General features: G+C 39.2%; 1 protein-coding gene across 2 annotated transcripts in view; it reads right to left on the bottom strand.

Moving 5' to 3' along the window:
* LOC127426467 (trafficking protein particle complex subunit 10-like) overlaps positions 1–13,943 on the bottom strand; it is a 42,181-nt gene extending 28,238 nt beyond the window's left edge. The window contains exons 1-3 of one of the 2 annotated variants that reach the window (XM_051673303.1): positions 13,771–13,943; positions 12,541–12,609; positions 12,340–12,421 (exon numbers count right to left, since the gene is read on the bottom strand). In XM_051673303.1, the coding sequence (XP_051529263.1) occupies positions 12,340–12,421; positions 12,541–12,609; positions 13,771–13,831 (212 nt within the window). In that variant the 5' untranslated portion in view covers positions 13,832–13,943. The remainder of the gene's footprint in view (positions 1–12,339; positions 12,422–12,540; positions 12,610–13,770) is intronic. The other variant, XM_051673304.1, reaches the window with a different exon arrangement.
* Between the last annotated feature and the right edge of the window lie 1,354 nt (positions 13,944–15,297).

Raw genomic sequence — 15,297 nt, 5'->3', positions numbered from 1 at the left:
TACCCCATGTGACTCTATCCTCCCTAGCAACCGGGCCAATTTGGTTGGTTAGGAGACCTGGCTGGAGTCACTTAGCACACCCTGGATTCGAGCTCGTGACTCCAAGGGTGATAGTCAGCGTCAATACTCGCTGAGCTACCCAGGCCCCCCCGACCCAATGTGATTATTAAACCACAAAAGGCTGCTATTTCATTCAATAAATATGTAGTCTGTATGTGCTGTGTGCAACATAGAGAATTAGCGCTCTGCTAGCTGTCATCTGCTACAAACAAAGCGCGCAACACTCATGATGGTTTTTTCCGTCTATGAGATAAGGATCTCTAAAATGTATGAACATTTTGTGTCTTTGTGTTGGCACTACACCGACTCCACACATTCATTTTGAAGGGCACAGCACATGCAGACTATATACTTATAGCCTTTGCAGTTTAATAATCACACTAGTACATAATATGATTTTAATTTGTGCGCTGAATGTTGACGCAATGACATTCAAAAGTCAAATGGAATCTTTTTTGGTATCGAAGCATTTTTTCGAGCACAGGAACAAGTACATGAGTGCGGTATCGGACCCAATACCAATACCAGTATCGGTACATTCCTAATTTATATTAAACCTTTTATGCTGCTAAAAAAATCAGGAAATAATTCATCACAGTCTGTGAAAAGGGTCCGTTGTCATTACACTTTCTATAGTTTGGCTCCTTTGTCTAAAAATGAATTTTATCTATATGCACGTGTCCAAGTTTGTACCACATGACTATTTAAGTGAACTTAATAATTAAAAACAATAGCAGCATTTAAAAATATAAAACCCAAATTATCTTAGTCAAAACAAACAGACGTGTGTAAAACAACAGCAGATGACCTCTGACCTTTCCACACAAATGGAGTTTTATATGCAGAATGATTCTTATGGCATACTGCTGCATATTGTGTTTCACAGATTTATCAAATTTAAACTGAACAGCCACAAAATTTACCCTATTATTTTCGTAATGCATGTTACTGGTCTTATTGTGAACGATTGTTTGTTTGTTTGTTTGTTTCTTAATGCCATGCCACCTTCTATGGCTATTTTCATTGCAAAAAACAGGTTAAAATAGTAGGGGGAAAAAAACTGCAAATGTTTAAGATTAACATTTTTTACTTAAAAACTCTCAAATTAAATTTGTATTGTGAATGACTGAATACTTCCATCGGAACAAGTGGCTGGAGTTTCTTCATATTTTTTAATGTAGGCACTTTTCAGAGGTATCATGGGATGTACAACACGAGTAACGCTATGTCCACATTAATCCGTATAAAATTTTAAATGCCGTTTTCGAAACACTCTCCATCTTCACTGCCGTTTTAAAATGTCTTACAAAAGTTGCTCGTCCACAGTGAAACGTACGAAAACACTTAAATTTCCTCGAATAAAAACATAAGAAGCGCTGCCCTGCATCATTTCCATATATGGTCTGAAACGCAATTGTCCACGTTTTGTCGCCGGACAGCAATTCCGAGTAAAGTTCCCGTCGTCTTTGAAGGAATGCAATTTGAAGGTTGTACAAAGTAACATTTATCTTTAAAAATGCTATCAAGGTGAATAACAGGCAGAATAACGCCACTACAATGTGGGCCGCCACCTTGATTGCATGAATCACATGACTGCATCACATGACAACAAGTACGTAATCGTTTTAGAATATCTCTGTTTTCCCTGTCCACACTACAATGTGAAGACGGCGTTTTCAAATGTATCCACTTCGGAGAGCGTTTTCAAAAAGTTCACACTGCTTACAAAAATTTTAAACGAACCGCAAATTTGCCGCTTGTTATTTTCACATGCAAATGAGCTTTTGATTCGCCACAAATGTTTGCCAGACGTTTGCAGCTCTTTGCCGGTAGTGGGAAACCTCCGGTAAACCTTTGGCAACAATGGAAAATTTGCCACAAGTTTGCCGCAAAGCGCATTTGCATGTGAAAATTATCAGTGGCGAATCTGCAGCAAGTTTGCCTCAAATTTGCAAAGAATTCACAATTTTCATAAAGGGTCGACAAAAGCTCCATCTCAGTGTGGACAGAAGGCCAAAATGTAGATAAAAAGATGTTTTCAAATGATAAAGTATTAGTGTGGACATGGCCTAAGTGTTCTGTGTTCTTTATTCTTTATATTTAGTGTATTGTGATTCGAAACATTGAAATGTTGTGATCTTTTACTCGCTTGTTTCTCATTTATATGCACTGGACTTGCACAACGGCTTCAAGGTCGTTGTAAACAAAGACCGCAATGAGCTGTGTGCATTTGTGGGCTGGTTATGGAATAACGTTAGTTAGATCATCGTTCGGTTCACAAGTCAGTGGAAAAGCAGGCCGGTATTGAGATCGGTTCTGGGTATTTCTGGTAACTGGTGCCGACAAGAGCACCATGTGTGTGTGGATTTAAACTAAAGCCAATAGGCTATTTTTAAAAAAGGGGCGAGATGTTCAAGCCACTTCACTGAGACTTTAAACCAACCAGTGTGAAATATTTTTCTTTTGAATCCCATACATGAACACATTAATGACGCAGATTCAAACCAAAACATTAATTTTGACATAAAATTATACTGAACTGCTTAAGACTGAACCGCCGAGTTTTAATGGGAGTTTGTGAATCCAGTTCATTTAGCCCGAAGACTTTTATAACAGGATTTCCTCGTCAGGACGTCCAGTAACATGAAACATCATGTGACAGAGAATGTTTCCTGATTCCAAAATAAAGCTTGAAATAAACAACTAAAGATCTGATCATCCAGAGTATGAATCATGGGAAATGACTTCAGAACAGCACCAGTGGTCATTTTATCAGAGCTGCGAGACAAGCTGAAGGACATTTCAGTCTCAGGAGAGGAAAGAAAATACTCTCTTTAGTCACTCTGAAAGTGAAACGATTCTCAGGCTTGTTGTGCAAATCTGTTGCCCGCCTATACAGGAGTGCAAAAACCATATATGCAATCCATGCAGCACATAGCACAGACACAAAAGGGGGCGCACCGAATCAATTCCAACATTTAAGGGGGCGTTCATTACATCAAATATTTGAAAGTCATTCAGGGGTGAATTCACTAAGAATGAGTTGTGCCCGTTACAAGCGTTGTTTAATTACACACGCTGTCTGTGCTGGTGTAGTGCCCGCTGCCCGATTCACTAAAGGATTTCTGCAGATCAGGCAATGGTGCAAAAGCGCCCACAAAATCTGTGCTGAACGCAATTTAAACGGTGCAAATGATCTGGACTGTACAGCATCACTTAACTACTGTGATCCAGACACTGGAATCGTTTTGAACATGCCAAAAGTCCACTGGATGTGGATAAATGCAAGTTATAACGCTCTTCTGCATCATTTGATTATTATTTGAAGAATTACAGCAGCCATGATTAATAGTAATGTACACAAACAAAAATGTAAAAAAATTTGGTTTACCATCTGCTTTCCTCAAGCGGTAATAATGCGTTGTTATTGCACCAGGCAAAGAGCACAGAGTTTTGTGAATGAAGCGCTATCTATAATGAGCCTCAATTCCATAGAAAGGAGGCATGTTTGCGAGAAATGAGAATGACTTAAACAGGGTTTCTGCAGGTTTTATGAAGCTAAATTTAAGACCTTTTTAAGACCAACTAAAGGAAATTTAAGGAATACATTTCTGAATCATCTCTGAATGTAAATGCCTAGGGAGCACAAGAACAGTCATATATACTGTTTACAGTACTCACACTTCAAAGTTTAAAAACGTAACTTAACAGATCTCCATTACTTTTCATTTATTTTACAAAAAGTAACATGATAATGCTTGAAAGCCTCTGCTTTTACCTTCTGATCAGACACATTGTATCAGCTATTTTCCTCTATGAAACTGCTATTTCACTTGAATAGTGTTTAAACACAAATATACTTCAAAACTCTGGAATAAAATATAAGTTATCACCATTAAACATGCAAAATCAAGATTTTATTCAATTACATTTGGTCATTAAATCTAGAAGCTCAACAAAAGGAGCATTTATTAATTTTCTTTTGTTATAATAACATGACGAAAGAGACATGCCAAGGTTGGAGTCAGCACACAAGTGTGGATTATCTTTTGAACTATAGGTGGCGCTGTCTCATGCTCATGATTTTAGGACATACGGTTCAAAAGTTTAGGGCAAAAATATCTATTTTTCAAATGTTTTACCCATAGGTGGCGCTGTCACAAAACCTTCCATGCACCCTCAGATCATGGTCCTGATGAAGCTTACCAAGTTTCGTTTCAATACGACAATCATTTGGCAAGATATAGCCTCACTTCCTGTTTTATGTCGATCTCGTTAAATTTGTGTTAACATAACTTTTCAACAAATTCAAAAATCAGAATTCAGTCTGGAGATTATTTTGAGCCATTATTTAGGCAAATCAGGAATAGTAGCAAATAAATGATAAACATTATAATCCAAGATGGCGGCCACTATTATGAGCAGAGTTTTTAATTTAAGTGGTCCATTTGTATCATCAGGAGGAGAGTAATTACATGCAAAAGAATTTCTAGGACAAATGGTTCAAAACATACGCACAAAAGAAAAGTGAATTTTTAACTGATGATGGTGCTATAGATCTTATGAATTTAAGACTTGTTGCTCTGATTTAACACCTTTTTAAGACTTTTTTTCAGACCTGCAGAAACGCTGTTAAATACTCAAGACGCAGCACTATTTCAGCGATGATTGCGCCTGCTTAAACTAGATTATGGGTGATTATTGAAATATCACAAGTAAAAGTGGAGAAACTGTTTAGTGAATTCGCACCTCAAAGTTTTGATTCAGACACTTAGAAGCAGATAAACTAGATAACAACAAACCAAACTGTATATTTATTTTAGAGTTATGGTTAGGAATTTCAATCGATTAATTGATAACATTAATATTGCAAAACGTGTGTGAAAGACTCCGAATAATCTGTTCATGTAACCTACTGTTTACTTATATTTTGAATAAATATACTTAAGATATGCGAGTATTGAGTCGCGTGGCGCCATGCGGGGGTTGGACGTGTGAGCGGCGAGCTTTGTGCACTTTGCTAGTTTTAATACTTTTTATGTCATAAACTGGTGAGATTCGATACACTCAGATTCTTGACTGTTCTAGGAAGACAATATGCCAAAGAATTCAAACTCCTCGGGCTCTGGAGACATTAAAAGACATTTACATGCTCAAGCTGAAACCCCTGAGGAGGCTGCAGACCACGGACTCGGTTTGGATGGTGCGGAGAAAGAGATCCAGCGTCAACTGTTGAAACGTGTTGGCAATGCTGCCGAAGGTCGTTGCTGACTTAGAGGATCTTGCTGTAATACGTCGATCGATCACGGCCATGGAGACGAAATTCACTGGGATGGATACAAGAGTGTCGGATGTTGAGAAACGGATCGATTATCTGGAGTCATCGGAGAGGGAATTAGCTGCTAATCCACTAGCGACCAAGATAGACTTGGAGCGTGTCTGGGAAAAGTTGGAAGACTTAGAGAATCGTAGCCGGTTGAAACAACGTTTCAATTGTTGGAATTCCTGAGGACGAAGAAGGCCGAGATATGGTGAAATTCCTAGAAGAGCTCTTCCCAAGTCTGCTCGACATAACAGGCCATAAGCTGGAAATTGAGCGAGCTCACAGAGTTCCGGCTCGGAGATCCGCTGAGGGAGACAAGCCCTGATCAGTTCTGGCCAAATTTCTCATGTTACGCGAGGCGAGGAGTAAAGGAAAGCTTTCTTGGAAGAACCACAACATTTTCTTGTTCCCAGACTTTGCGAATTCGACAAGAGATAAACATGATTGATTCAAGGAATGCAAGAAACTCTTACATCAACGGAAGGTTGCTTTTGCACTGATGTTCCCGGCCAAACTGAGAATAGATACTAAGGATGGTCGCAAAATATTTACATGCCCACAGCAAGAGATGTCCTTCATAATGTCAATGGAATGAGTAGGTCATTGTGCAATACCTTCTATGCAGCCGAGTGTGCCTGACTGAATATTCACTTGACTGTCCGAGGAAACTGGGCGCCTTCTTTGTTTCTGTTTGTGCTGGTTCCGCCTAGTGGATGGAGTTTGTTTTGTGGGATAGCATTCCTTCGGGACAGTTTGTGGATGAATCTGCACATTCTTTGTGCTTACGCCTCCTGTTGGTTGGAGTTTGTTCTGTGGAATATTTCTTGCAAAATATTGGAGTGATTAGGGCATTTGTTGCACTCATGTAGCAGTCGAATGGACTTGACTCACTGAACATTCACTTGACTGTCCGAGGAAACTGGGCACCTTTTTTGTTTCTTTTTGTGCTGGTTCCACCTAGTGGCTGGAGTTTGTTTTGTGGAGGAACACACCTTTGGGACAGTTATGTGGATGAATCTACTCGTTCTTTGTGCTTATGCCTCCTATTGGCTGGAGTTTGTTTTATAGATTATCTTTTGTAGTGTAATTCTGTCTCACAAAATTTGTATAGAAGCACCGAATTTGAGCAATTCGACGGCAAAGTTGTCGCGGGGGCTCTCGTAGGTGTACATGGACTGTTTGTGTATAGAGGGTTGGACGCCGGTTGGCACTGTCGTGCGTGGGGTTAATGCACACGTTTTTCTTTTTTCTGTGTTTTTTGTTCGGGGGAAGTTCGGGGTTTGTTTGTTGCACTAATGTTGGAATGTGGTCTTTATAATTTTATTTTTGACACACAATCAATTTTTTCTAATATGTCAAAATGTCAAATGTTAATATGAGTGGATTGTCTCTCTCCACGTGTAATGTGAATGGGTTAGTGCACTTAATAAAAAGAAGGAAGGTTATTTCTCTTCTTAAGCGTAAGAAATATGATATAGTGTTTCTTCAAGAAACGCATCTTTCCCCGCAGGAAGCTGAAAAATTTGGGAAGATATGGGGTGGACATGTTTTCTTTAGTGTTGGCTCAAGTAGGAGCAAGGGAGTCATTATATTGATTAATAAACATCTACAATTCAAATGTCTCAAACAGATTAAAGATAAATTAGGAAGAGTCATTATTGTTTTAGCAGAAATTCAGGGGCAAAGGTTGATTTTGGCTAATATTTACGCACCTAACGCTGATGATCAGGGCTTTTTTATAGATCTTGAAGGGATGCTGCAAACCGCTGGCACCCCTCATGATATAATATTGGGAGAAGACTTTAATCTATTGATGGACTCAGTCCTTGATCATAGTGAAGCATGATCATCTGTTGTTGATTGTTCAATTGGAAACATGTTAGTCTCAGATCACGCCCTGGTGAGTTTAGAGGTGTTGCCTCATATGGAGAAAAAGAAATCATATAGTTTGCGCCTTAATGTATCCCTTTTGCAAAATCCTGATTTCCAACAAATGTTAAAGACTGAAATCAATGTTTATATGGAGACCAACTGGTCCTCAGTATCCTCTGTGGGCGTGTCTTGGGAGGCACTTAAGGCAGTTCTTAGGGGTCGGATCATACATTATGCCTCATTCACCAAAAAATCCAAAGCACGAGAACTCATGGAGTTGGAAGGGAATATTAAAAGTGCCGAGGCAGAGCTGAAGCGCAGAATGTCGTCTGATGGTCTCAGAGAATTGACCCGATTGAAATATAGATATAATACTATTTTGTCACAGAAGGTGGAGTTTTGGTTATTCAGGGCAAGACAGTCATACTTTGAGTCTGGGGACAAAGCAGGGAAGCTTTTGGCTAGATATATAAAGCAAAGAGAGTCTTTTTCTACCATTCCCTCAGTGAAATCTGCTGGTGGTGAAATATTTACCTCAGCCATTGATATTAATAATGCTTTTAAAGAATTCTATCTTGATCTTTATAGTTCCACGTCTTTGTCTACTGATGAGGATATTAGAAAATTTGTGGAACCATTAGATCTTCCTAGACTGACAACTGAGCAAAAACATTATCTTGATTCTGAGATAACCTTGGAGAAGCTTGGCGAGGTAATTAAGGCCCTGCCTACTGGCAAGGCTCCGTGGCCGGATGGCTTTGCCGCTGAATTTTTTAGATCTTATGCTACAGAACTGGCTCCACATTTGTTAGAAGTTTATAGGGAATTGTTAAAGAATGGAAAGCTTCCGCCAACCATGACACAAGCCCGGATCAGTCTGATTCTTAAAAAGAACAAAGATTCAAGCGATTTCCCTGATCAAGCTAGGTGTAAAAATATTGTCAAAAATTCTGGCTAACCGATTAAGTAAAGTTATGACTTCTCTTATACATATAGATCAGGTGGGATTTATTCGGGGCCGTAGCTCTTCTGATAATATTAGGTGTTTCATCAATATCATGTGGTCAGTGGCAAATGATCAGACTCCGGTTGCTGCCATCTGACTTGACGCAGAAAAGGCGTTTGATATGGTAGAATGGGATTATCTTTTTAAGATTTTGGAAATGTATGGGTTCGGGAACACTTTTATTGGTTGGATTAATTTACTTTATAGACACCCGGTAGCAGCGGTACAAACAAATGGATTAATTTCAGATTATTTTACTCTGGATAGGGGCACCCGGCAGGGTTGCCCTCTTTCACCATTATTGTTCTGTCTTGCCCTGGAACCATTAGCAGCCGCGATAAGAAAGGAGGATGATTTTCCAGGGGTGGTTGCGGGAGGTATGGCGCATAAACTCTTGCTTTACGCAGATGATATTTTATTATTTGTCTCTGACCCCACTAGATCTATGCCTTGCCTCCACAGAATTATTAATTCCTTTTCTAAGTTCTCAGGATACAAAGTCAATTGGTCTAAATCCGAAGCTTTGGCTCTGACAGCGTACTGCCCAGAAACGGCTTTCCAGCCGGTCACCTTCCAGTGGCCCAAACAGGGCATTAAGTATTTGGGTATTTTATTCCCAGCAAATTTGTGCGATTTAGTTAGAGTTAATTTTGACCCCTTAATAAAAAGGTTTTCGAGTGATGTGGGCAGGTGGGCTTCATTACATTTATTTATGATTGGGAAGGTTAATGTAATTAAAATGAATTGTATTCCAAAATGTAACTACCTGTAGATGTCCCCCTCTCTTATTTCAAGCTATTTGATAGCATAGCAAAGTCCTTCATTTGGAATGGTAAACGTCCCAGATCACATTTTAATAAGTTACATAGGCCGATTGGAAAAGGAGGGCTAGGCCTACCCAAGATTTTGTTTTATTATTATGCATTCAGTCTCAGACATTTGGCTCATTGGACGCTTCCTCCTGAGAGAGCCCCTCCCTGGTTTTGTATTGAACAGGCAGTTCTTGCCCCTATTTCGTCATTGCAAAACCTTTCTATTAAACTAATCGGAGAAGTTAAGTTACACCCCGTTATCTCGCATTTGCACTCGGTGTGGACAAAAGTGTCCGGAGTGTTTAATTCTGACATTTATTTAAATGTTGCCTCGAGCATATGGCTGAACCCAAAATTATATATTAATAAGTCTCCTTTCTGCTGGTCAGAGTGGATTGTGAGGGGTGTTAATACACTCGGTGACCTATATGAGAGTGGAGTATTGAGACCTTTTGAAAATTGTATTCAACATTTTGGGATTTCCAGATCTCAGTTTTATAAGTATTTACAGCTGCGCCACCTGCTTTGTATTATTTTTGGGAGTAGCATACACCCCCTAAAGCGGCAGATACTCTGAGAGAGGTGATTACTGCTTTTGGAAAAGGTCATGAGGCATCAGTGTATTACTCCCTGCTAATTCAGAGTCTGGGGGACGGAGCTTTAACTTCTCTCAAGAGATTATGGGAGAAAGATTTAAACTTGATATTGGAGGAGGGGGTGTGGGCTAGGATTCTATAAAACATCAAGTCTGCATCTAGAGATGCAAGGGTTCGCCTTATGCAATTCAAGATTTTACATCGATTCTATTGGACCCCCTCTAGATTGTATAGGCTTGGTCTTAAAGACACACCCAACTGCTGGTGATGCCAATCAGAGGATGGAGACACATCCCATGTTTTTTGGGGGTGTGTTAAGATCCAAGAATTTTGGTTGAAGGTCCAGAGTTTTGTGTGTGACATGTGGGGCCCTCAAATTTAGTTTTGCCACAGACTCTGTATTTTGGGAGATGGGGTGGTCATATATTTGGGGAATAAACACATAAAAAATTGGGTTCTGACCAGTGTTATGATTGATAGGCTGGTTATTTTAAGGGGATGGAAGTCAGATGGAGTGCCCTCATTCCCAGAGTGGTGTACGGAGATTGGGAGGGTGGCTGCTTTCGGGGAGGGGTCAAGCAGAAGGATGGGGGTTCAGAATTTGTTTGATAGGAAATGGGGCAACTACTTAGTGTTTTTGGGAGACTCTCGGGGAGGGGCGGTGGAGAGAGTAGTTTAGTTTTAATTATACATTATTATTATATTTTTCTTTTTTTTCTGCTTTTTGTGTGTGTATTCCTATTGTGACCACAGGGGTGTTCGTTGGGGGTCAAGGTGGGTAGGTGATTGGGAGGGGTAATAGTGGGGGTTAAATGTTAAATGTGATTCATTGTATATATGTTGTGGTTTTTTCTTTGTGATATGTCTATGAATCAATAAAAATGTTAATTGAAAAAAAAAAAAAAAGATATGCAAGTATTGGTATTTTCCTCTAATTATATTTTTCGTTTTCGGGATTTTAGTACATTCAGGTAGAGGTAGAGTTTTTTAATGGCTGATGTTGACATTCAGAGACCAGCGTGGCCGATATAATGCTGATATGTAACACAATTGAAAATAATATTAAATGACTTGTACTTAAATTGGTTACAAAATTTATTAAGTTCTATTTAACATTATATTTACTCAAGCTTTACATTTGTAAAAAAAAAAATGTTTTCAATGGTAGATAGCGGTGTTTCCTGGTTTCTGTTTAGTCTTCCCTTTCTTTTAGTGACCGTTTGCACATAAAGAAATTGTAATACATAAGGAAGAAGGAAGTAACAACCAACAACAGTGCATACAGTTACAAGGAACTGTTGAGAAGCATCATGAGCTCATATGTGTCTGTCGCGGCTCTGATACACAGGACAGTTTAACTGAGACGTCGTTGTGCAGCAGTTTATTACTGTAGTAACACGATGGCACGTAACAACAAAATGAATGGTGATTTGTCGTATACATATCTCGTTTTTTCACTCTGGAGAGTAATTCATAATTCAAACTGATAGTTGCAAAGATTCATACTTGTTAAATCCGCAACAGCAGTATCTATAAAATATATTTATAAATCCTCCAGTAACGCTTGATTGTGATTGGCCCATTCTGAACAGCGCTGCCAAAAGTAACAGGTGTCACGTGACGGCGCCGTCTATGCGCTGCTTCAGCAGTGGTCTGGACCTCTGCCCATATGGTTTAAAAGAGTAATTTGCTCGTCAATTTGACTCTACTGGTCGCGTTGTATGTTTCTTGCTGCACATGCAACTGAACAGCGCTTCTCGAAACACTGTGACAGTGTGTTAGTACGGTGTTTCGTCTACACCAGAAGAAGAATGTACAGTGTGTTTGAGAACCGTTAACGGAACCGACCGTTTCAGAACCACACAGCACACAGAGAGAAGTATGCAAATACTGAAAGAAATCCTTTATTCTCCATGATTCATGACACGAGCCGTGTGAGAGCAATGAGCGGGAAAAGCGGGATCTGTTGTTTGGCTGTAGCAGCGGGGGGCGTTGTCTTTCTGTAACAGGACTGCATACGTGTTTTCCGAAAATAAATATATACATTTAACTTATTAAACGATTTAAGCAACGTATTTAACATTTTTCTATCATTCAAGCACGTTTTAAGCACCTCTTGGTAAAAATTGCTATTTTCAAGGTTTTTCCAGAATTTAAATTTTAAAAAGCCGAATTCAAGTACTTCAAGCACCTTGTACGAACTCTGTGTAAATGAGCGCATGTTAACGAGAGAGACTCGGATGTCTTTATCTCATCTGTGATATGCCTGATTAGAAATAAATATATATATTTTTTTATTGTTTTAGTTCAACAACTGACTTTAAAGAACAGACGGCATTAAAAGAGACATTTTTCAATGACAAATCGGTTGTTGGTCTTTGGACACTCATTACACGGAACAACTTTTACTCTCAACGCGACTGTGAGTGATTTTCTCTCACTGGTGTGGAGGGTTGTGCATAGAGTAAAAGATCGATCTTGGGATTTAAGAATCGATATCGAGATTTTTACACTTTACTTCGTCAGTCAGGCGGTCTCTTCCTGTCTAAGAGGGCGGTTCTTAACCAGAATAAGCTGCAGTGTGGACCAGACTTTACGCTGATGGTCAAGTCTAGATACACAAGGCACAACATGCAATATGCATTAAAAACAAATGCAGATGGCCATTACCTCCTCCACTCCATGGGTTCTCTAGGTAGCTGTTGGGTCAGTGAGCTGTACAGCGCCGTGAAGAGGTTCTGATCACCTGCACCTGATCAACAACACAACAAACACACACATTACACTCCATACTGTGTGCGGTCTCTCATTTACATTCTGTCTGAAATCACATACACACGCCATACTGACAACAATTCACACTTCATGTACCATGGCATTTAGATGGTCCCTCATCAGAATATTTTGGGAGTGACAGGTGTATATTCCAAAAAATGCTGCCTAGGTAGACAATTCACAAGATAAAGAGACACAGACATTAAAGCAGTCAATCTGGGAGGAGGACAATAACATACCATGGTACATAAAAACAATGGTACTGTATGTTTAGCATATTAATGTACCATTATATATCTACATGGATTGTCCAGCACAGTCAGCTCGCACATATGACAAAAATGTGTTTAGAACCGCTGAGAGTGGTTCAGCAAGTGTGTAATGCAGTGTATTAATGACACACAGATACACACATTTAGACAGAAATACACGCGCATGCGCACACACACACACACACACAGACAGAAACACACACACACACACACACACACACACAGACACAGACAGACACACACACACACATTCAGACAGAAACACACACACATTCAGACAGAAACACCCACATTCACACAGAAACACCCTCACACACACACATTCAGACAGATATATACACACATTCAGACAGATATATATATATATATATATATATACACACACACACACACACACACATTCAGACAGACAGATATATACACACACACACACACACACACACACATTCAGACAGACAGATATATACACACACACACACACACACATTCAGACAGACAGATATATACACACACACACATTCACACACACACACACATTCAGACAGAAACACACACACACACATTCAGACAAATACACACACACACACACACATACATTCAGACAAATACACACACACACACACACACATTCAGACAAATACACACACACACACACACACACACATTCAGACAAATACACACACACACACATTCAGACAAATACACACACACACACATTCAGACAGATATACACACACACACACACACACACATTCAGACAGATATACACACACACACACACACATTCAGACAGATATACACACACACACACACACACACACACACACATTCAGACAAACACACACACACACACACACACACACATTCAGACAAATACACACACACACACACACACACACACATTCAGACAAATACACACACACACACACACACACACACACACACATTTAGACAGATATACACACACATTCAGACAGATATATCACACACACACACACACACACACACACACACACACACACACACACACACACACACACACACACACACTCACAGGTCACTATGGGTTTGTTCTCCATCGTGTAGATTATGGGCTTCTCCTCATGGGCCTCCATGAGCTCCGTTCATCAGCATCGGTCTTTAATCGATCACACTGATAGACATCTAATAGCACTGCTAATGTATCGATGAGGATCCTTCGCTCTCCATTTCCTATCGGCTGACACTGTCTGACGACTTCCGCTTCCGTCACAGCCACAGCGGAAGTCCGCGCTTTCTGATTCGTACGTGTTTGTACACGATTATTAATTTAATTAATGCCAAGTGATAAAATCTTGCAAAAACAAATACTCGTGTTACTATTTTTGTTTAAGTTATTATGATCAAAATCGGATCTCTTAACATTTTACCAAAAATATACAAAAATAGTTATAACGTTATTTAAATATGTCTAATTTGCTTTATAATTTTATAAAGCATTTTATAAATGAAAATTCTGTCATCATTTACTCACCCTCATGTCATCCCAGATGTGTATGACTTTTATTCTTCTGCAGAACACAAATTAAGATTTTTAGAAGAATGTTTCAGCTCTGTTGGTCCATACAATGCAAGTGAATGGTGACCAGAACTTTGAAGCTCAAAAAAGCACATAAAGACAACATAAAAGTAATTAATATGACTCCATTGGTTTAATCCATGTCTTCAGAAGTGATATGATAGGTGTGGGTGAGAAACAGGTCAATATTTAAGACCTTTTTTATTGTATATCCCAACATACTTTCACATCCTGAAAGTGAAAGTGGAGATTTATAGTAAAAAAAGGACATAAATATTGATCTTTAAAAGAGTGTGTTATGTGGAGGTGTATTATTATTTATTATTTATGTTCTTTTATCATTTAAAATGTATTTATTATTTGTTTGTTTTTTATATTGTAACTTTACTTTTGTGCCTTATTTTTAGTCATTTGTTCACTTGTTTATTTATGTTGTATAAGGCTGTTCCTGTACTGTACCAAAGTCGAGCTCCTATTGGTCACACATCCGCTTGCCATACGAATTCACAGTTCAGAGTTTACCAAGCTTGAACTTTGGATACTCGCAATAAATAAAATAAAATAAAAATGTTAAAAAAGCTTGAACTTTGGTGCGCAATGTAGTACAAAATGTCTTTGCGTTTCCGCTCTGCTGTATTCAGATGCGTTTGAATGGGAGTGAATGGAGCGTGAAGTTTAGTGTGACTGCTTCTTAAGGCGGGACTTCCCTTCTACAACCGCTGGCTGCCATTGGGCATTCTAGTTTCTCCAGTTCATTTGAATAGAAGTGGCTCATCTCTGGCTGCACCTCCCCTGTACTCTTTCTAAATAAAAAATAAAAGCGTACAAGTTTAGTTTGTGAGAGGACCCTTATTTTGAAAACCAACAGTACCAGAGGCAGTTTAGCAGAGATGAACCACTGGTATTAACTCTTGTGCGACCTTCGGGACATTTTTGTCTTTTTTGATCATTTTGGCTGTGTTAATGCCAATGGAATACATTTTTGTCAAAGGTGTGTATTTTTGGGGGGAATTTGGATATTTC

This window comes from Myxocyprinus asiaticus, chromosome 35, assembly GCF_019703515.2.
Source record: "Myxocyprinus asiaticus isolate MX2 ecotype Aquarium Trade chromosome 35, UBuf_Myxa_2, whole genome shotgun sequence".
Lineage (NCBI taxonomy): Eukaryota > Metazoa > Chordata > Actinopteri > Cypriniformes > Catostomidae > Myxocyprinus > Myxocyprinus asiaticus.
This window is presented reverse-complemented; position numbering and strand designations above follow the sequence as displayed.